The sequence below is a fragment of the Saccoglossus kowalevskii genome, chromosome 10, assembly GCF_978046115.1.
Source record: "Saccoglossus kowalevskii chromosome 10, keSacKowa6.1, whole genome shotgun sequence".
Taxonomy (NCBI): Eukaryota; Metazoa; Hemichordata; class Enteropneusta; family Harrimaniidae; genus Saccoglossus; species Saccoglossus kowalevskii.
This window is the reverse complement of record NC_140650.1, coordinates 29,891,404-29,915,157: the sequence shown is the minus strand read 5'-3', so window position 1 is coordinate 29,915,157 and position 23,754 is coordinate 29,891,404. Positions and strand designations below refer to the sequence as shown.

Genomic DNA, 23,754 nt, shown 5'->3' with positions numbered 1-23,754 from the left:
ATTATAACTATGAAATAAAATATTATTTCAATGTACTTTAATTTTGAAAAGAGCAAATCGTTACAAAAAGCTAATATAACAGTTTTGCAAAAATTTGAGCGTAATAAAATTAAGCTATAATAACGTCTCTGTCACGGTTAGAGACCAGTATAATCGTATATAAAATTATCAATGTTTTTAAAAAGTTCATATGAAGCGTCATTTTATCAAAACGTTTGAAATAAAAACGTTATAAATATGTTATATAAAATAGTGATGTGAAATTATTTAATGTTAGTCCAATACTGACATTTAATAACATAATACATTGTAGAAAATTACGTTATAATGATGTAGTTCAAAAATGTTTTTTCAAATCGTTTTTATGACGTTACAAAAATACGTTGCATAATTATATTTGTAAACGTCATAATGTCGTGTTCAGAAAACGTATTTTCACCATAAGAAAAAATAACGTAATTAATTATATCATAATAACGTTTCATTTGACAACGCTATAATTACGCTTTCAATCAGCACCTGTGTAAATCCACGGGGTTATCAGAGTAGGGGGTTATTTATATTTGATCGACTGCTACCTCAGCTCGAACACCGTCATTTTCGAAGTGGGCGACTCAGCGATGGAAAACTCAGTTCAGTGGCCTATTTAGTAATAAACGAGCAAATTGGCTGATAGAACGTCGACATAACATTCTCTTGTTTATCACAAAAGTTTTAATTCACCTTGGGAAGGTCATTTGGGTCATTGTGTCTCAAAGCGTTAGGACAAAATGGCTGCGATCACGAATTGTTCATCATTGAATGCTATAAGAAGTTTCGGACCTCAATTACTATATCTGGTACCTCATAATTTAACTAACATAAAACTACCAACCATACATTAAAAAATAATATAAACACCGTTTTCTAACGCTAGTGGCTAATGTTGTATTCGGATGTACGGTGCACGCCAAATTTTGTCGATTACAGACCCTAGTAACAATGACCCTTGTGTCTTCAATATTGATACGTTATGACGTGGCCTCTGTAATACCTGCGAACAGTTGACGGCACAAACAAGTATGACCGTTGTTCACGGTTGTAATGGTTTATTGGAACCTATTATCATAATCCTTATATGGAGTTGTTTATCAGGTAGTAGACTGCGTACTTTCCCGTAATGTATTTATAAACCTAATGACATGAATGTATGGTGATCCAAAGCACTGCGAGTATTTTGTAGTAAGACAGCACTACAAGATTTTTACCGATCCACACAAAACAGAGGTAAGTAGAAATATGTGAGATATATATGTGTAGCTACAGAGATGCAAGTTGCAACGATCGTATCACCGAATTCAGAGTCCCTCAACAACGAACTGTGCCACATTGAGTGTTTAGGTGATCATACTGCTTATACTGAAACAAATAGTTTAAGGACGTGTGTATATGACATATATGACTTTTTTGTAGTTTTTAACACACCAACGACACATCTTATTGTAAAATCCGGGAGTAAAATAACTAAAGCGGGAGTCATTGCGAAAAGTCTCTTGTAATATTTGTCAGGCGCATACAATCATATTTAACAAAGCAGGTAGACGCCTAGACAAATATAATTTTTTTATAAACCAGGATGTATTGGAAAGAGTGACATCATACACTTACCTTGGCATAAATTTAAATACAACAGGGAAATTAGACAGAGCCCAGGTAGACCTAAAAAACAAATCTCTTAAGGCCTGCTTCAAAATGAATCATCTGTTATTTTCGGCAACTTGGTCTATATATGGCAATATGGTCTAGTGGTATTATTACCCACACAAAACAGCTTTGGAATTTGACAACAACCAAGACAAACTCCATACCAAATTCTGAACGTTGTTATTAAAAGTGCACAGCAGAGCCTCAAACTTGCCATGTTTAATTGAATTAGGGAGGTACCCTCTTACAGTACAGGATACAAAACAATTGTTAAAATATTGCATGAGGGTTCAGGAAATGCCTGAAAATATATTAGTATGTGAAGCATACAAGCTTGGTATAAAGATGCATGATTTTGGTACTAAAAACTGGGTATCTGGTGTGAAAAAGATTTTGAAAAAACAGTATCTGGAAAGATGGGCAAATTAAATACAGCAATGCTACTATTGAAGACATTACAGAAAAACTTAAAATGCAATTCCAGAAAAAGTAAAGAATGCATGTTTGATGATGATAAGGGCGTGCATCACAACAACAAATTGAGAACATACAGAAAAATAAAAACTTATTTTTCTTTTGAGAAATACCTCCAAATGACTAAACTTAGAATAAGTGTCCACCGTTTAGAGATTGAATCGGGCAGATACAAAAATATTTCCCTCTCTGATAGAAAATGCCCTGTCTGTGATCTTGGAGAAATTAAAGATGAAACATTCCCTTTTCACGTGCCAGTTATATGATAAAGAAAAAAACAGCCTTTTTACTAAACATAAAATGTATGGAGAGAAATTAATAAACATAATAAATAATAAAAACGGTCACATAATTAAAGACATTTCAAAACACAATTATACTTGTTTTATGCTTAGCGAGCAAAAAATCAAACAATAACTTCAATACCAGCTGCCTCAAAAAATAATGCAAAACACAGATTTACATTTATTTACGTTATATTACAATTATTCATTTATCTCTTATTGTGAGATGTGTATTTATTTCATTCATTTACAGTATTTCTATTATTATTTTTTATTATTACGTGTATTTGACTTTATTGTATTTTATGTCAAGATCTCAAATGGAATACGATAGCAATACAGATTCACTTACTTACAAAGGAGCTTGTGTATCTGTTTACCGTGGGTATGGACAACGATTGTCCTGTTGGTTGGTAGTTGCCGCTTATCATATTAATTTTAGTAACTACATAGATTTGTTTTCAAATATCAATTATGGCTCACGGGCCACATTGGTCAGCAGCGAATCAGCACACATGACACCAAACCACCTATTCATAAAACAGTCAGCTGGCGTAGACGTGATATAATGAAACTAAATAAAGAGACAAGTTGAGGAACCAAATACCAAACCTTCACAGCCAAACGATCCGTTTAGGCAACATTAAGCCAACCGCTAACAAAATTCGACCGAATTCGTCATTTTTTGTATGTAAAAATCCATTGCATACGAACACCTAACGAAAAACATAGAACACTTTATTTTATTATCACGTGTTCACCAGCAGCTGACTGTGGTTCATATGAACGTTGTGCAACTCTATACTTGAGATATTTACCGGATTCAGAATTACCGGGTAATTTTTATTTCGAAATATGTACGCAGCCAAGCTATAGTTTTCTCTTTTCAACCCATCAACTTTGCACGCAATATTTTATACAGTACAGAAAAACACAAAACTGAGTAAAGTGAGACATATTTTGTACAATATTTCTGCCATCGCTCCACCCAAAGTTTATAATGATCCTAACCCCTTTTACATCTTACCTAATCTTAACCACCATCGCTAAAACAATCCGATCACCCACAGATCACGTGTCTTAAGTCCCGTCGCTAAGTAACCTCAACCTCGCATGCATCACAAATACCTGGAATTCGCTTGCGGTTCCTGGTATAGCCACGCAGCTGACATAGCAGCGTTTAGTCACTTGCTTGATCTAAGTAATGGGTCTTACTTCAAGTAGAATCGCATGGACGTAAAACTACCCCAATTAGAATCACCGGGTATCTCTTATTTTGAACTAAGTACGCAGCGAAGCTATAGCTTTTTACGCTTCTCGACCGTTAACTTCAAATAATAACTACTGAATAAATTATACAAGTAAACTTTATCTAAATACGTAGTCAAGTCTTGTTTTTTATGTAGTTAAATTCCTGTATTTTTTGGCTTGCGACAGCGCGCCAGGTCACATGAAACTAATAACAGGTACAGGTAACTAATATTGGTCGATTTCAACCCTGAAGTAATCATAAAATTTGATGAGTGCTACTCAAGTTATATGTGAAGCATCAATAAATTGGTTAATTTATAAAAATTAGGTAATTATTACGCACAGTATTAACCCTAAAGTAACCTGTATATGACTATGCCTAAGCATCTACATACCAGGATTCAATGAATCTGACGAGTGGTTGGGATATTGGTGGAAAAGTACAATATTTGCTAATTAGTATGCAAATTAGGACATTAATAAACCAAAAACTAATCAGATATGCGCATCTATGTACCATGTTTCATAAAATCTGTTGAATGGTAGTTGAGAATCAAGTGAAAAAACTTAAAAATGTTATTACTGCTAATATGCGTGAGTTTCTGCTGGTCCAAGATTGAATTATTTATAACATTAATATTCCACTCACTAAACAATATGTAATTAAAAACAACTTAACTATAAAAGGAAGTATCAAGTTCCGTGTATAAACACAAGTGTAAAAAGGCGGCGGAGCGCTATATTGGCCAAAATTGGCTAGTAAGGCGTCACAGGTCTGTGCTGATACACCACTTCCTGTGACGACACAGCGCTCTACCACCACATACCGACATTTACGGCGTGTCTTTGTTATTACAGAGATTTAGTGTTGATTTCTTTTTATTAGTAAACATGCTATTGATTTCTGATAATGCTCTGAAATTAACTGAAAATGGTGAAATAGTTATAATTTACTAAGAAAATAATTCCATCGCGAAATAAAGATTACTAAAGGTGCTACCCGGTTCATCGAGCCGACCGTCTTATCCATTGCCAGGTAAAATATAAACAAACACAAGCAAGCCGTGAGCTTTTAACATTGAAAACAGCCAGAACTCAATTACTAATTCGATGTTTTTTCATCATGCCGTTATGTGTTGGTTCTTGGGTATTTCAGCTTCGTCGTCCTGTACTTCGTTTACTTGCAGCACATGAATTTAAAAGTGTTATGCAAGGCACTGGACAGAAAGTACAGGAGGGTAGGTCGGTGTTTTTGTTTTGGGGGGGGGGGTCACTGATTGTTGTGGGGAGAGTTACAGTAATGTGTGCAGGCATAAGGGGGAGGGTCGCAATTGTTTGTGCAATGCAATAACTTATATTTAGATTCTAATAATGAATCATCAGACAGTGGAAATAAAAGTTACTTGCCGGTACTATACACCAGATCTGGAGAAAAAACAAGTTACTAGAACAGAAAATTCTTTGGCGACTAGCAATTCACCACTGGTGAAAATAATACTTATGTACGAGTACTAGTGGATTAAAGTACACAGATTTATTGTAGTGTTATATTATGATATGTTTTTACAATACCAATAGCCACTGTTGTTAACGGTTTAGGATATTATAACTATGAAATAAAATATTATTTCAATGTACTTTAATTTTGAAAAGAGCAAATCGTTACAAAAAGCTAATATAACAGTTTTGCAAAAATTTGAGCGTAATAAAATTAAGCTATAATAACGTCTCTGTCACGGTTAGAGACCAGTATAATCGTATATAAAATTATCAATGTTTTTAAAAAGTTCATATGAAGCGTCATTTTATCAAAACGTTTGAAATAAAAACGTTATAAATATGTTATATAAAATAGTGATGTGAAATTATTTAATGTTAGTCCAATACTGACATTTAATAACATAATACATTGTAGAAAATTACGTTATAATGATGTAGTTCAAAAATGTTTTTTCAAATCGTTTTTATGACGTTACAAAAATACGTTGCATAATTATATTTGTAAACGTCATAATGTCGTGTTCAGAAAACGTATTTTCACCATAAGAAAAAATAACGTAATTAATTATATCATAATAACGTTTCATTTGACAACGCTATAATTACGCTTTCAATCAGCACCTGTGTAAATCCACGGGGTTATCAGAGTAGGGGGTTATTTATATTTGATCGACTGCTACCTCAGCTCGAACACCGTCATTTTCGAAGTGGGCGACTCAGCGATGGAAAACTCAGTTCAGTGGCCTATTTAGTAATAAACGAGCAAATTGGCTGATAGAACGTCGACATAACATTCTCTTGTTTATCACAAAAGTTTTAATTCACCTTGGGAAGGTCATTTGGGTCATTGTGTCTCAAAGCGTTAGGACAAAATGGCTGCGATCACGAATTGTTCATCATTGAATGCTATAAGAAGTTTCGGACCTCAATTACTATATCTGGTACCTCATAATTTAACTAACATAAAACTACCAACCATACATTAAAAAATAATATAAACACCGTTTTCTAACGCTAGTGGCTAATGTTGTATTCGGATGTACGGTGCACGCCAAATTTTGTCGATTACAGACCCTAGTAACAATGACCCTTGTGTCTTCAATATTGATACGTTATGACGTGGCCTCTGTAATACCTGCGAACAGTTGACGGCACAAACAAGTATGACCGTTGTTCACGGTTGTAATGGTTTATTGGAACCTATTATCATAATCCTTATATGGAGTTGTTTATCAGGTAGTAGACTGCGTACTTTCCCGTAATGTATTTATAAACCTAATGACATGAATGTATGGTGATCCAAAGCACTGCGAGTGTTTTGTAGTAAGACAGCACTACAAGATTTTTACCGATCCACACAAAACAGAGGTAAGTAGAAATATGTGACATATATATGTGTAGCTACAGAGATGCAAGTTGCAACGATCGTATCACCGAATTCAGAGTCCCTCAACAACGAACTGTGCCACATTGAGTGTTTAGGTGATCATACTGCTTATACTGAAACAAATACTTTAAGGACGTGTGTATATGACATATATGACTTTTTTGTAGTTTTTAACACACCAACGACACATCTTATTGTAAAATCCGGGAGTAAAATAACTAAAGCGGGAGTCATTGCGAAAAATCTCTTGTAATATTTGTCAGGCGCATACAATCATATTTAACAAAGCAGGTAGACGCCTAGACAAATATAATTTTTTTATAAACCAGGATGTATTGGAAAGAGTGACATCATACACTTACCTTGGCATAAATTTAAATACAACAGGGAAATTAGACAGAGCCCAGGTAGACCTAAAAAACAAATCTCTTAAGGCCTGCTTCAAAATGAATCAGCTGTTATTTTCGGCAACTTGGTCTATATATGGCAATATGGTCTAGTGGTATTATTACCCACACAAAACAGCTTTGGAATTTGACAACAACCAAGACAAACTCCATACCAAATTCTGAACGTTGTTATTAAAAGTGCACAGCAGAGCCTCAAACTTGCCATGTTTAATTGAATTAGGGAGGTACACTCTTACAGTACAGGATACAAAACAATTGTTAAAATATTGCATGAGGGTTCAGGAAATGCCTGAAAATATATTAGTATGTGAAGCATACAAGCTTGGTATAAAGATGCATGATTTTGGTACTAAAAACTGGGTATCTGGTGTGAAAAAGATTTTGAAAAAACAGTAATATCTGGAAAGATGGGCAAATTAAATACAGCAATGCTACTATTGAAGACATTACAGAAAAACTTAAAATGCAATTCCAGAAAAAGTAAAGAATGCATGTTTGATGATGATAAGGGCGTGCATAACAACAAATTGAGAACATACAGAAAAATAAAAACTTATTTTTCTTTTGAGAAATACCTCCAAATGACTAAACTTAGAATAAGTGTCCACCGTTTACAGATTGAATCGGGCAGATACAAAAATATTTCCCTCTCTGATAGAAAATGCCCTGTCTGTGATCTTGGAGAAATTAAAGATGAAACATTCCCTTTTCACGTGCCAGTTATATGATAAAGAAAAAAACAGCCTTTTTACTAAACATAAAATGTATGGAGAGAAATTAATAAACATAATAAATAATAAAAACGGTCACATAATTAAAGACATTTCAAAACACATTTATACTTGTTTTATGCTTAGCGAGCAAAAAATCAAACAATAACTTCAATACCAGCTGCCTCAAAAAAAAAAACAAAAAAAAAACGCAAAATACAGATTTACATTTATTTACGTTATATTACAATTATTCATTTATCTCTTATTGTGAGATGTGTATTTATTTCATTCATTTACAGTATTTTTATTATTATTTTTTATTATTACGTGTATTTGACTTTATTGTATTTTATGTCAAGATCTCAAATGGAATACGATAGCAATACAGATTCACTTACTTACAAAGGAGCTTGTGTATCTGTTTACCGTGGGTATGGACAACGATTGTCCTGTTGGTTGGTAGTTGCCGCTTATCATATTAATTTTAGTAACTACATAGATTTGTTTTCAAATATCAATTATGGCTCACGGGCCACATTGGTCAGCAGCGGATCAGCACACATGACACCAAACCACCTATTCATAAAACAGTCAGCTGGCGTAGACGTGATATAATGAAACTAAATAAAGAGACAAGTTGAGGAACCAAATACCAAACCTTCACAGCCAAACGATCCGTTTAGGCAACATTAAGCCAACCGCTAACAAAATTCGACCGAATTCGTCATTTTTTGTATGTAAAAATCCATTGCATACGAACACCTAACGAAAAACATAGAACACTTTATTTTATTATCACGTGTTCACCAGCAGCTGACTGTGGTTCATATGAACGTTGTGCAACTCTATACTTGAGATATTTACCGGATTCATAATTACCGGGTAATTTTTATTTCGAAATATGTACGCAGCCAAGCTATAGTTTTCTCTTTTCAACCCATCAACTTTGCACGCAATATTTTATACAGTACAGAAAAACACAAAACTGAGTAAAGTGAGACATATTTTGTACAATATGTCTGCCATCGCTCCACCCAAAGTTTATAATGTTCCTAACCCCTTTTACATCTTACCTAATCTTAACCACCATCGCTAAAACAATCCGATCACCCACAGATCACGTGTCTTAAGTCCCGTCGCTAAGTAACCTCAACCTCGCATGCATCACAAATACCTGGAATTCGCTTGCGGTTCCTGGTATAGCCACGCAGCTGACATAGCAGCGTTTAGTCACTTGCTTGATCTAAGTAATGGGTCTTACTTCAAGTAGAATCGCATGGACGTAAAACTACCCCAATTAGAATCACCGGGTATCTCTTATTTTGAACTAAGTACGCAGCGAAGCTATAGCTTTTTACGCTTCTCGACCGTTAACTTCAAATAATAACTACTGAATAAATTATACAAGTAAACTTTATCTAAATACGTAGTCAAGTCTTGTTTTTTATGTAGTTAAATTCCTGTATTTTTTGGCTTGCGACAGCGCGCCAGGTCACATGAAACTAATAACAGGTACAGGTAACTAATATTGGTCGATTTCAACCCTGAAGTAATCATAAAATTTGATGAGTGCTACTCAAGTTATATGTGAAGCATCAATAAATTGGTTAATTTATAAAAATTAGGTAATTATTACGCACAGTATTAACCCTAAAGTAACCTGTATATGACTATGCCTAAGCATCTACATACCAGGATTCAATGAATCTGACGAGTGGTTGGGATATTGGTGGAAAAGTACAATATTTGCTAATTAGTATGCAAATTAGGACATTAATAAACCAAAAACTAATCAGATATGCGCATCTATGTACCATGTTTCATAAAATCTGTTGAATGGTAGTTGAGAATCAAGTGAAAAAACTTAAAAATGTTATTACTGCTAATATGCGTGAGTTTCTGCTGGTCCAAGATTGAATTATTTATAACATTAATATTCCACTCACTAAACAATATGTAATTAAAAACAACTTAACTATAAAAGGAAGTATCAAGTTCCGTGTATAAACACAAGTGTAAAAAGGCGGCGGAGCGCTATATTGGCCAAAATTGGCTAGTAAGGCGTCACAGGTCTGTGCTGATAAACCACTTCCTGTGACGACACAGCGCTCTACCACCACATACCGACATTTACGGCGTGTCTTTGTTATTACAGAGATTTAATGTTGATTTCTTTTTATTAGTAAACATGCTATTGATTTCTGATAATGCTCTGAAATTAACTGAAAATGGTGAAATAGTTATAATTTACTAAGAAAATAATTCCATCGCGAAATAAAGATTACTAAAGGTGCTACCCGGTTCATCGAGCCGACCGTCTTATCCATTGCCAGGTAAAATATAAACAAACACAAGCAAGCCGTGAGCTTTTAACATTGAAAACAGCCAGAACTCAATTACTAATTCGATATTTTTTCATCATGCCGTTATTCACCAAAAGAAATGAACAAAATCGAACATCTGTGGCTGGAAAATAAAAAATGCATGCAAGGTGTTATAGGGATAAAATGTTGGCACATTCAAGACAAATGAAAATGTACAGAAAAAACTGATAAGATGCAGTTAAAAATTTATTTCAAATAAATGACACCTAAGTCCCAACACCAAGCAGCTTGACCTATCAGGGTATATAAATGATACCCTGATATACTGTTTGTTGTTCATTTAGTGTACCATTTTATCCCATATACTAGTATCAGTTCCATGTTAGCCATGTGTTAAATAATGTGCGCCGAATCATTCGTGATTACTGTCAACCTGAGGCGTAATTTGCACATATACATATTCATAACTAACTAGTATGATGTACTCACACTCAAATTCTTGTACATACTTCATTACTACCTTATACTAAAATATGTTTGTTTAGAGCAGTGCCAAATTCCCAAATTCCGGTTAGACTTAAAATACACCACGAAAATTCATTTTTTCGTATGTGTTTGGTATTTTTTGGTATGTGTTGGTTCTTGGGTATTTCAGCTTCGTCGTCCTGTACTTCGTTTACTTGCAGCACATGAATTTATGCAAGGCACTGGAAGAAAGTACAGGAGGGTAGGTCGGTGTTTTTGTTTGGGGGGGTCACTGATTGTTGTGGGGAGAGTTACAGTAATTTGTGCAGGCATAAGGGGGAGGGTCGCAATTGTTTGTGCAATGCAATAACTTATATTTAGATTCTAATAATGAATCATCAGACAGTGGAAATAAAAGTTACTTGCCGGTACTATACACCAGATCTGGAGAAAAAACAAGTTACTAGAACAGAAAATTCTTTGGCGACTAGCAATTCACCACTGGTGAAAATAATATTTATGTACGAGTACTATTGGATTAAAAAACACAGATTTATTGTAGTGTTATATTATGATATGTGTTTACAATACCAATAGCCACTGTTGTTTCCATTTTAATTTATTGTAATTAAAATGCAACTTCTACACTACATTACTTAATATCCTGATTATTAAAGTGTGATATTTAAAATGTAATTATCTTAAGCCATGATTACGATTACGAATATTTTATCTAGCAGTGGTGTGACTAGCACCTTTCCACTATAAAGGTACAACCAGTTACCTATGGTTCTCCTTTCTCATTCCACTGCAATGTTTAGCTACAAGGCAGATCTCGCCAACCCCCCACCTTCCCAGAGTATATTTGGCTTTTTTGTTATAATTTTTATCTTTTTAGTGTAGGTTTTATATGGGGAAATTTGTGTTGGTATAGTGGCTGTGCTGGCATGCAGCCACAAACCTACCTATTTAAAAAGTCATTGTGAATGAAATAGTCTCCTTTGGTATTAGGGGAAATGTTATTCATGACAAACATAAAATTGCGAACCAAAAATATAGTTCGTAATTTAGAGTGAATAAATGGCTGGACTAGTATCAACAGAAATTAGATGTATTAAACTACTCTTCCAAAATCGAAATATATGGTCAGAAATTAAACAGGATAAGCTATTCATGCATTTTGTGTATTCAAACTGAATTCCCTTGGTCTGGGCTCATGTACAGAGATATAGTACTATGATCAAAAAGCAAAATTACAGGCAGTCAACCATCTTTGATCCGATTGTGAAACTAATTCCCATGGACGTGTATCATAACATGTAATGTATTGGATTGGATTGGAAGGGAAAAAACATGTCAACAACAATTTTGAAAAAACAAGATGGCTGCCAGTTGGTCATTTTGGTTTTGAACCCAAAACAAATCATCAAGAACATGTATCTCAACATATTAAATAAAACAACTTTGTATAAAATGTGAACAAGAAGACAAATCTTGTTGAAGAAACCAAATTTTTTTCAAAAAACAAGATGGATGCCAGTCGGCCATTTTTTGTCTGATTATGGAACAAAATGATATAAACACGTATTCATATATTTGTGATGTATGTGTCAAACATGAATGAAATTGGTCTAAAAGCCTTGGTGGTATAGTTGTATGGTCAAAAAACAAGATGGCCACCAGTCGGCTTTTATCCGATTGTAAAACAAATTTTCGTTGACATGTAATCTAAAACGTACAATGCATGTACCAAATACTGATAAAGCATGCATAAGATACCACATTTTCAAAAAACAAAGTGGCTGCCAGTTGGCCATCTTTGATCCAATCCTGAAACGAATCAACATGGACATGTATCCTAACATGTATAATGTATGTACCAAATTTGAAAAAAACACTGACAAAGCATGCATAAGATACCACATTTTCAAAAAACAAAGTAGCTGCCAGTCGACTATCTTTGATCCGATCATAAAACGAATGGTCATAGACATGTATCCTAACATGTATAATGTACCTAATTTGAACAAAAACTGACAAAGCATGCATAAAATACCACTTTTTCAAAAAAATGGCTGCCAGTCAGACATATTGGATTGAATCAGTAAACCACTGAATGCGCGTATATCCAGGGTAAAGTACTAGGCACAAGAATGAACACATTTGGTCCACAGGGTTCTAAAATATGACTCTAGTCGGACGGAACGACGAACGGAAACCGAATTATAAGTCCTCGTTTCGAACTTCGTTCGATCTGGACTAATAAAGCTGGCAGTCCCTGATTGTCCAAACTTATATCTTGGTATCGTGTGCTTATTTGTAGGTTTATTGTTTAAGCTAGTGTCGAATCATATATCTTATTTCATTCAACATCACACTGATTCAAGAGAGAAATACACGGAATATGATTTGGTGAATAAGATTCCTTTTTCATTAACATATTTGGGCATATTTTCCCACAAGCTTTGGTTAAAAGGCTTCCTGATACCTTTGCAATTATTACTAGAATTCGTTAGACTAGCAATATTTTGCTGAGTCTCAGTGTTGTTATAAAGTGTATATCTAGAGTATGTAAATAAGAATATAGAATGGTGGTATTGAACTTGTGTATTTCGTATTTTAAAGAATGCACACGATTCAACAAACAACACTAATAAAAGTGCCAAGAAAATTGTGTGTGTATCACCTTAATATTGTACATACACAGTATCATACATGGTTCTCTTCTTAATGAGAGCTAGGCTTAATGATTGAAGTAGAAAAGTTCTGAGTTGTTTAGTGGAATATCAATATACTATGTATATATAGTTTTAATACATGTACTATCTTTACACTTAGAAGGAGAGGGTCAGAACTTTTCAGACTCGATTTTCAAGGACAAATGTCGTTTGGATCGAACGATTTCTTTTGTTTTCAATTCGTTGTATGCCTAGAAACACGGCAACATTGTTTTTTGTTGAATATATAACATGTTCTGTCCCAATAAAGAATTGTGTTATGCATAACAATTCCTTACTGAAACATCATCTGTAAAATTTGACAATGGCATTAGCCCAAGATTGACTTCCTGTTCAACGCTTTCTTGATTGTTCACGGCACTGTACGTAAAAACACACTCTCAAACTTGACAACATTCACTTTCAAACCACTAATTTAAGCAAATAAATGAAAATACCAGTTGCATAAATCATGAAGATTGATGATTCGACTGCTGGACGGGATAGCTGTATTTCTATGCAATGTAAAATCATATCGCTGCTGTAGACAGCGACGGCTGACATATTGTTTTGGTTCCGCTGCTCTCCTGGCGTGTTCTGGGTTGTATATAACAGTCAGACACTGATAAGTAAACAGTCCGGGACATAGTCAATATGGGAGTCTGAATCAGTTATGCCCTGAAGATAGCGTCGTAATACAGTATTCCATTAATGAACGAAATTCACATTACAATCCTATGCTTACAAATAATCCGATAACTATGCAGGAGAATACAGTACTGGATGTAGTCAAATTGGGAGGAAAGTATACTATGGACCCTATGGTTAAAATGTAACTACAGAATAAATGTTAGTGAATACAATATTTTTTTTAGTCCTGTAGCAAACATGGACAACAGAAGTAGCGGCACAAAATTTTTCATGGGGAGGGCGAGAGGATGTTTCCCCTTTAGCAATTTTGAAATCTAGACCCTCCGAAACGCTATTTCTTGCATTTTGAGGGACAAATTTTGCTGACACAAAGGGCTTCAGTTTAATTTTAGAGGGAATTATTATTAAGCAGTTTAAGAAACATACAAATTCTCAACAACGATAAAAGGACCAGTTACTGAGACAAAGCCCTACTCCCCGTGAAAGCCACCCGATACAAAACCCACATACTGCGAAAGTCACTTATCGCGAGGCTACTAGTGTTATCAGAATATCATACTCTTTTTTTATATCCCTGCACTTAAACTGAATCACCTCTGGCCATTTTGCTCTGTTTGTGGGAGATAGACGACAAAAACACAAATGAGATGGAATGAAAGGCCAAGTATTCTTGACATTTATTGAAAAATGAGAGGCTTGTAAACCATAAAAAATCCCTCGCCAGTTTCCTCAAACTGAAAGATTACAACAGAAAAACCTCCAAGGAGGTCACAGGTCAAAGGTCAAAGGTCAACTGGCGAGGAAACCTTTCAAAACAATAAATCAGTGAAAATTAAGCACAAATTAATCTCCCACAAAGGTGTGGGCCCCAGAAACACCACAAGCCACACTATTGTGTGGCCGCCCCACCCAAAATGACCAGAAGCAGAGGTAACTCCTTATGAAAGTATATTACTTAAGTGAACACTAACTAAATTGCTTGAATCCGATTACAGCGGCCCCTGCCTGACTGATATCGAATAGAAGGAAAAACAGAACAATGTAAGGTACCCATATATAGCGGCCCCTGCCTGACCTATATTCAAGTGCAAAACATGTTTCGCCTATTCCTGTAAACATGTTACCATACTGCTGGTTGCCTAATATATCCCTTGAATGCATCTGACTTCTATCTACCTAAAACACGAATCTGAGCATCAGACAACCCATCTGAAGCAGCTTGTGAGGCTGCTCCTATACAAAAACTATGTCCCTTAAACCTATCAACATTAAAGCCACAAAACTCAAGAGAACGCCTAAGCTGAGCTGTGAAATCACCCCCTCCAATGCCCACTTCCATTTCCAATTGACTGGTAGCGAATGTGATGGAATTGGGGTTGGATTGGTATCCATGCCATAAACCATTGATCTGAACTGATCCACCTGCAAACGAGAAAGACAGTGGAATATGTTTTGCTCTAAAAAGAATGTTAAACTGAAGGCCAATGAGCACGATCCGATGAACTAAAACCATCAGGTCCTTATCCTTTGCCGACTGCTTATTCAAGACTGACACCAGGGCCTCATTGTCAGTGAAGAACAACACCTGCTTGTTACTGAGATAATGCCCCCACACTTCAAGAGCCAGCATAACTCCAAGACTGCAATATTAAGGACTTTCCAGTCAACTGGCCATTCCCCCAAAAAACAATGAGAACTAAAAATGCCACCGTACCCCATTGACCCAGCTGCATCTGTGAACAAACAAAGAGATTCGGACGAATGCCAGATAGCATCCATAAAAATTGTCTTCCCATTATAACTATCCAAAAACTGCTTCCACACAAGCAGGTCTGCTTTAACCTCTTTGGTCAACCGGATATACAAATTTGGTTTGTTTATCCCTTTTGTCAAATCAATTAACCTACGCAAAAATGCCAGGCCTGGAACCACCACAATACATGAAAAATTTAAGGTCCCCACCAAAGACTGAATTTTCTTGAGCATCACCTTTTTCCTTACTAAGTAAGTATCAATCAAGCTGCGGCAACGCAACAGTTTATCCTGTGGCAGTCAACACTCGCCTTGAACTGTGTCTAACTCAATACCTGCAAACACCATGGAAGTGTTGGGTTCCACAGTCTTTTCCTGTGCAATTGGAACACCAAAGTCAGCACACAAATCCAAAAAAGCCTGCAAATCTGAAAAAACAGTGCTCTCTAGTTCGTGCCAGAAATAAGAAATCATCCAAAATGTGGATAGTTGCTTCAACACCCACAACTTTAAGCAAAAATCCACTCTAAAGCTGAACTAAAATTTTCAAAAATGCGGCATGATGTTGTGCACCCCATTGGAAGACATCTATCGAAAAAGAAATGATCATCCCACCTGAAACCCAATAAACAATGGTCATGTGGAGCTACTGGAATAATTCTAAATGCTGATTTGATGTCAGTTTTAGCCAAGAAACAGCCTAGACCCAGATCCCTAATAATCTTCACTGCATCATCAATATTGGCATACTGAACAGTTGCCAACTCGGCTGGAATACCATCATTTATTGATGAGCCTAATGTACAATATAAGTGGTGTATTAAGCGAAACTTGTTATGTTGTTTTTTGGGCACCAGTCCTAAAGGAGAAATATACGCAAATTGTTAAATGTTGGAGGTTGAAAGGGACCAGCAACCTTGCCTGCCTGCACCTCAGTTTGAAGCATATTCCAAACAATGTCTGGATTATTCAATGCAGATTTCAAATTAGGGGATGACCTCCAACTCTCGGTCCTACATATTTTAAAGAAAACCCTTTTGAAAAACCATCCAACAAATACAACGCCTTCCCCACATCAAAACCCGTCAGTAATCTACTCATAATGGGCACTTTTACTGGGGTACCACTAAAGGCAGCAGTTTGGGGTTTGGAGCCAACAGGACCCCGGGGAGTATAAAGGGGCTCTTTCTTTTTCTGGTGTTAGCTTGTTGTGGCAATCCCCCATTGATTTTACTAGTGGGACTGCAGGAACCACATTTGAAAATTGTATGAGTTGCCCCACTCTTGACGCACTTGTGTGGTCGAAACGGCACCCAGCACAGAACTTTCCCCCATGAAAACGCCAACAGAACCCGTTCGGAAAGGACTGAAATGAATTAGCAAACTCCGATTTTTTAGAAGTCGAAAAGCTTCGACCAGCATTGATATTTTTCCCCACCATAATTCCCAGTGTGTCTGGTCCCAGGGTAGTGGGGTTGACTGCTTCAGAAAGCGAAATTTCTCATCATAAAACATCCAGCCAGACATTTTTGCTGCCAGGTCATGCACCACCTCTCCATATTTCATAAGACCTGAAATATCCTCAGGCTTCTTTAGAGTATACACTGCTACAAAGATGTTAAATGCAGAAATCCACTGCTCAATTGACGCAATTTTCTTAGTACTAGCAGCGGGCTCAAGACAAAGCTGAGGCCTACCCACACCATCAGATAATGCAACGGTGTACCTACCATCCCGCAGAGAGGGATTACTAAGCAGAGTAGCGAAATCAATATAATCACCTGCGCAGATTTTAGATTTAACCTTATCTGACACCCTTGCTACCAAAGGTACAGACTGGCTAGTGAACAGTGTGGTTGGCTGTAGCTCTCTCTCTCTGAACCCTGAATTATAGGTTGCTGTGTAACCTGAATTACAGACAAATCACTAATTTAATCCAGTGGCTATCTAGCAGCCTGAACCCCCTGTCCATTACCAATAATGTCATTGACAACTTGTTGGACGACTTGAGATGCAGTAGCTGCTGCTGGGCTTGCAACGTTGCAAAGACCAGCATCCTTCAGACCTTGAACGACTGCACGTGAGATAGAGGCTGCTAACCCTTCTGGATTCAAGTGTTGCGCTGCAGCATTATTACGTGTTGTGACTGCAGCAGCTCGCTGTTCACCTTGTTGATCGGTAGTGGGGACTTGCATTACCGCAGAAGGATTACTTGATGTTTCTACTGGATCAGAACATGTGGTTGCCTTACGCTTTGCTGTAGCGGCCCTGGTGACTGGTGCTGTACGCTTTGGTGGCACACTGTTGACAAAATAAATTATTGACAGAAAATAAACTGTACTAAATATTCTATCGCATGATAATAACCATGGTAATAGCAACAACAGAAGTGAAAAGGATACCGTTAAAAATTACATGCACGTAATTATGAATAAACAGAATTAATTTTGTACAGACAATTAAATAATAATAAATGTTTAACAAAACACCTCTAAGATATTGTTTAACTGTGCCACACGTTCGTTAAAGTTACTTCGAGCTGCTGTGATGCGAGGGAAAACTTGACACACGATAATGACCTTGACGTTTATGCGATCATGCAAATGACGCACCAAGTTAATTAAACGTGACCCTACATTAGATGCAGACAGTGATGCTAAATCATTTGTACCCAACTGTAAAATGACCACGTCTGGGTTGAAATCCTGAACGACGTGTAAATCGAAACGCTGTATCTTTTCCACTGTACGCCCACCGACACCATGTAGTTTTATTTCTGCCGAATTACTCAAATTGAACGAAAGCGGCAAAGCGCGTGCGTTGCGTCCACTTGACATGGACGTACTCAATCGTGCCACAAAAGAATGACCAAAAATTAAAACTTTAGGCTTCATGATGACTTAAACAAATGTGTGAAAGAATGCCTGAAACCTCAACAGCGGAACGATAACCCCAGGTAAACCAGAACTTGCCTTAACAATGTCGAAAATACGACTAAAATTGTAGAAGAAACAAACTGCAAGCCGGCAAGTCGACGGTGTAGTTCAGAAGAGGTGGATCAATGTTGCTGCCCCCCCCCTAAGGCACAATTAAATAAGAATGCGCCAGCCATAGAGGGCGCTCTCCAACTGGTATTAAAATACAATTGCATGTATATAAATCTGATTATCTGTCTATAATCTATGCTTTATAAATAACTGATCATAAGTAATTTTGTCTTGTAGCAGTTGCTTGACGGAATGGCATCCCCGGTCAAATTCAGGCCACTGAGTGCACGACGCGCTCAAGAATACATTGCTGTGGTAGCAATTGATTTTGGAACCACATACAGTGGATTCGCATTCTCGTTCATTAAATCCGCGTACACAGACAGAGATATTTACATGAATAAAGAATGGGGCCATGACCACGGTCTCAGTACACTCAAAGCTCCGACTTGTATCCTCCTTACACCGGAACGAGAATTCGACTCTTTTGGGTACCAAGCACAGGAAAAATATGCAAGTCTTGAAGATGCACAAGATACCACGTTCCTGTTTTTTGACAGATTTAAGATGGAACTTCATAGTGAGAAAAACGAGGTTAGTATCTGACTCAATAAACTAATAATCAAACCATATGACTGAATAATAACTTGGTAGTTTCTACAGTCAGCATGGGGCAATTTCTTATAAACCAGTAGGTGTAAATGTTATATACGTGATTGCGAAAGCGTAACCTTGACATAAGAGACAGCATCCAAGTTTTGCAGATGGCATTATTTTTGGCAAACAAAGTGAACGAGAGATGCCTATCGCCTTTACAGATTTGTGACTGCTAACCCTTGAAGAATGAGCACTGTTAAAAGGCGGTGGTCGTCGCATGTGCAACATTTGTGTTGATAAAAATTGATTTTCTACAATCAAAATGTGTTCTAATGGAAATCAGTGTACGAGGTTTGTCCTTCGTGCGACGAGCACTATTTACCGCCGATGACCTCTTCCATAATTAAAGCTTAGATATGTCTCATCTAGTACTCATTGGTCTGTACAACAGTCGCCATTTTTGTTCACATGATACCCATATCACGCAAATGCTTGACGCGACGGCCACCGCCCTTTAATTTAAATCTTAAAATCCTTATGCGCGTTATAGAAAAATAAGAAAAACAGACGGCGCCACGCCCCCAAAATATAGACACAGTTCGTTTTATATAGTTCGAAGATTGACGAATCAATATATGTTTACACCGGAAATGTTTACATGAAGATTACCCATCGCTAAGACAATATATATTTTTATGCAGATACACGCTGTCGTTGTAGTTGCAGTGTTAATAGTCTAACCCAGTCGCGATGGTGAGAAGTTAAGTCTTTGTTGGTTGAGCAGTACCTCTATAGAGATAGAGAGACTTTATTGGGTGCAGCAACACAGACTATGCTGCCAATAACACATACTCTTTAAGAACACACTGCGGTGTTTTCCATCATGTTCGCATTCATGTGGCCGTCGCACTTACAGAATCTGTATACTGAAACAATGTATAAGTCAAAATATTATTAAACTTGCATAACACGAAATGAATAAAACGATTAACAAATATTTTTCAATTACAATAATTTGATCCGTGGTACATCGTGGCCATTTCACAACGTAATCCCATCCTCACAATTAATTAAATAAAAAAAATAGTATAATAGTTTAATTATGACTCGCTGTTAAGTATTGGTGAAATATGAATTGGGTGCCATAGGATGGTACTTGATGTCCAACCAACCTAATCAAATATGTATTTTGCATTGTACGAGTGCACAATAGGTTATTAGGAAATTAGAAATTTAGGATATTAGTACCAGCTGTTTTATACGCATGCGCATTGGCCGATCCTGTTAAATCCCGTAATGTGTTTTGGGGCTTCAGCCATTGGGTAACGAAATTAAATGGTGTCTGTGTGAAAACTGCAGTAAAGTGGCGGTAAAATGAATTTGCGGGTTTTTGGGCTCCCATTTTCAGAATGATTTGGAGTAGCAATGGAAGCCGATCATTTAATTGATAAAAAATTTGTCCAGAATATGATTTTAAATGGCCGAATTTATAGAAAAATCAGGCTTGTATTGGAAAGCATGTTTCCGGGAAGGAGAGGTATCGAGGTGGCGTGGCGTCACGGTGGTGAATAGTCATTCCTCCACAGGACGCCGAGTTGGGCGTCGGTACCGAGAGGGAGGCGGTGAATATGGTGTCGAGCGACCAACATAGCAAACCAAACTTAGAACTCGCGATACTGATGCAGACTACTATGGTCGAACAACCATGAAAAATAAATGGCGGGACTTTGGTGTTGCACATTTAGCACAGAAATAATAGACACGCCCACAGTTGGACAACCAATCATTTTATTAGACACGCCCACAGTTGGACAACCAATCATTTTATTATTGGTCACGATGTACCACGGATCATTTCCATGTCCTTTGTAAACACCACATACACGATGTGCCACCATTCAATGGCGGGATGAGCGGCTTCCTTTGTGCACAATCAGCGTCAACTTCACGAGAGAAACACGACGCATTTGCTAAACCTGACCGTCTGGTGGCGCCCTAATATTTCATCAATAACCAAATATACTATTATCCTGTTCCCGAATTGGACATTTGTTTATCTGGAGTAATTTCCAATTCTACGCCAGGTCCTTAGTAATTAATGATTCCACGTATTTATTTGGCCGTTATTTGACAGACGTAAAATGCCATAATGTTAATTCGCACTGATACTGATAATGATTTAAAAATTTGCCAAAAATGACTAAATTTGCTATCCCATGGAAATAATTGAAATCAAATTATTTGGCAATGTATTATGTTTTGCGTCGCATTCACACGATTGAAATATCATATAAAATGGGCCTAATATACTAATGTTGTATTTATTTAATTGTAAGAACGAGTTTACATCCTGGAATGGCCACGATGTACCACGGATCTAATTTGCAGATAAATGAAATTACTCCAACATATGTTTTATCGGTACCATTCAGCTAAAATATTATTCAATTTGAATCCAAAGCAGCAATCACGTGAGCAATCAAAGGACCATAACAATTCAATCTTCGTCACCGATTTCTTTCAGTTTGTCTTCTTTATCAATAAATACTCTAGATACGCACTCTTAACTTCCATTGTGTTTCTGGTGATTTAAAACCATTTTGATGAAGCTCAAACTGATCATGATATAAGGTGTCATTTTTAATGGTTTTGAATGAATCGTACGGGTTAGTGAAATCATTGGGAAATTGTACACCTATGTTTCTTGTGATACAAACATACCAATGAGCCTGTAGAATGCTACCAAGCCAAATTCTGTGTCAATGTCAATTTGCGAGTGAACAACTTATGTTCAATTAATTTCTACCATTACAATTTGTTAAATTGAGAGAATAAATGTTTCAACAAACATTTGAGACTCATTTTGGTGTAAACAACTTGCATTTAATTAATTTCCACCATTACAAGTTAAATTTAAGAGAATAAATATTTCTACAAATATTGACCATGTATAACTCTCATTTAATTATTTTCCACCATTGCAAATTTTTATAATGATGAAATAAGTATACTGATATATTTGGATATTTGATTTATTTGTGAAAATTTAAAAAAAAAATCAATCGACAATTCTACGGACTACACCACTACATCACAGACGGTATTCATTTGAATTGTTATTGCAATTTAGGGCACACACTCCTGACACTTTAAAACCTAGCAAAACTTTCATTGGGTCTTCTGTTTCTCTCTTGTATCGATCTGGTAACTGTTGAACTAATTGCGCAACCATCAGTTTAATTAGAAAACAGGTACAAACAATCTCTCTTTTGAATGTTTAGCAAAATTTAGCAAGGCTAAATAATCATAAATAATCAAAAAGAAACATGGTGAAAACAAGTAATGATGGGATCTCCATATTATGCACTATATTTAACTTTTTACAAAACGATAATAGGTTTAAATTTGAGACTTTTAAAGCCATTTTAATTATGAGCATTAGCAAACTTCTTAATGACTGAATGGTTATGCAAATTAGCCATTATCTTCACTTGTGTTTTTCAGTTTACCAGGGAAGTTAAAATCTAAATAGCTCTCACAATTCGTGTTTATTTCAAGTGAGACTTTCACACAACGTTTATCAGTTGTTTATTAACATATGGGCGCGTATATATATATATATATATATATATATATTGTTTTCATATTACAAAGTTGTCAAGCAAGATGTATGCCGTATATTCAAAGCTTTAAAAATAAGCCCAGACGTCCTTTTGTTCGTAGAGACGTCGTCAAAATAGACAAACTGACAAAAACTGTGGGAGCTAATTAATTTCAATCTTTTCGACCAACCAGAAAACACAAACGGAGATGATGCCCGTTTTATGAAAGTGACGTTAATCGTCCTCAAAAATAGCTATTGCATCACGACGACATGCCAAAATTTATCATGCGCCGACGCTTGTTGATGTTCAATCGTCAGATAAAAAAATAAAATAAAAACATTTACAATTCGGGGGAAACGGCCTTAAAATCGTCCACAGACTCAAAACGTTGCATGAAAACTGTAATGGCGTTCATTTCTACGGAGGAAGGGATTACGTAATAACGATGAGATATTCATACAGTTATATAAACATAGCGATTACCATTGGGTGGGTTCAGTCTAAATTTACCTTTCTTCAAACCTTTAAAAAAATACTATGTATGACGCAGTTTTTCATCATCTAAGGTGAAATGGACCGCGCGAAGTTAGACGACCAAGTTGAAATGAAGATAATATTTGGTAATCGTAATCAATTTGATTAATTAATTTGATTAATCGAAACGTCTAGCTATTTTTAATAGTTATTTAGGACTACGATTACCAAATATTATCTTCTATATATCATATTTATCAGTCCGAGCAGCGTTTATTTATTTATAAACTACTATTACAAGTTGAAATGAGCCGTATTATTTTGCTACACAACGGCTTTTCGCAGTTTTTACTACCCAATCGTTCAAACGCCAGTGAGAAAAATCGAAATGGAAGGGAAACTATTGTAAATCGAGACAAGTTTTATTCAACTACAGACGAGACGGATCGATAAAAAATAAACCCTTACCTCTGGAAATAC

The 23,754-nt window shown here is 36.2% G+C and overlaps 1 protein-coding gene and 1 long non-coding RNA gene across 6 annotated transcripts in view; one reads left to right on the top strand and one right to left on the bottom strand.

The window, feature by feature from the left end:
- Positions 1-902: 902 nt before the first annotated feature.
- On the bottom strand, positions 903-3,568 carry LOC146738007 (uncharacterized). Of its 2 annotated transcripts, none has more exons than XR_014930727.1 (2): positions 3,469-3,568; positions 903-1,033 (listed from the first exon to the last, which is right to left on the bottom strand). It is a non-coding gene; the product is annotated as an uncharacterized LOC146738007 (long non-coding RNA). The 2 variants fall into 2 exon arrangements; XR_014930728.1 differs by lacking the exon at positions 3,469-3,568 and adding an exon at positions 1,648-1,752.
- LOC100374651 (heat shock 70 kDa protein 12A-like) overlaps positions 1,171-23,754 on the top strand; it is a 40,843-nt gene continuing 18,259 nt past the window's right edge. The window contains exons 1-2 of one of the 4 annotated variants that reach the window (XM_078013994.2): positions 1,171-1,266; positions 18,836-19,192. In XM_078013994.2, coding sequence (XP_077870120.1) covers positions 1,186-1,266; positions 18,836-19,192 — 438 coding nt within the window. In that variant the 5' untranslated portion in view covers positions 1,171-1,185. Of the gene's footprint in view, positions 1,267-6,408; positions 6,561-18,835; positions 19,193-23,754 lie in introns of those variants that run through there. The other 3 variants (XM_085504479.1, XM_085504480.1, XM_085504481.1) reach the window with 3 other exon arrangements.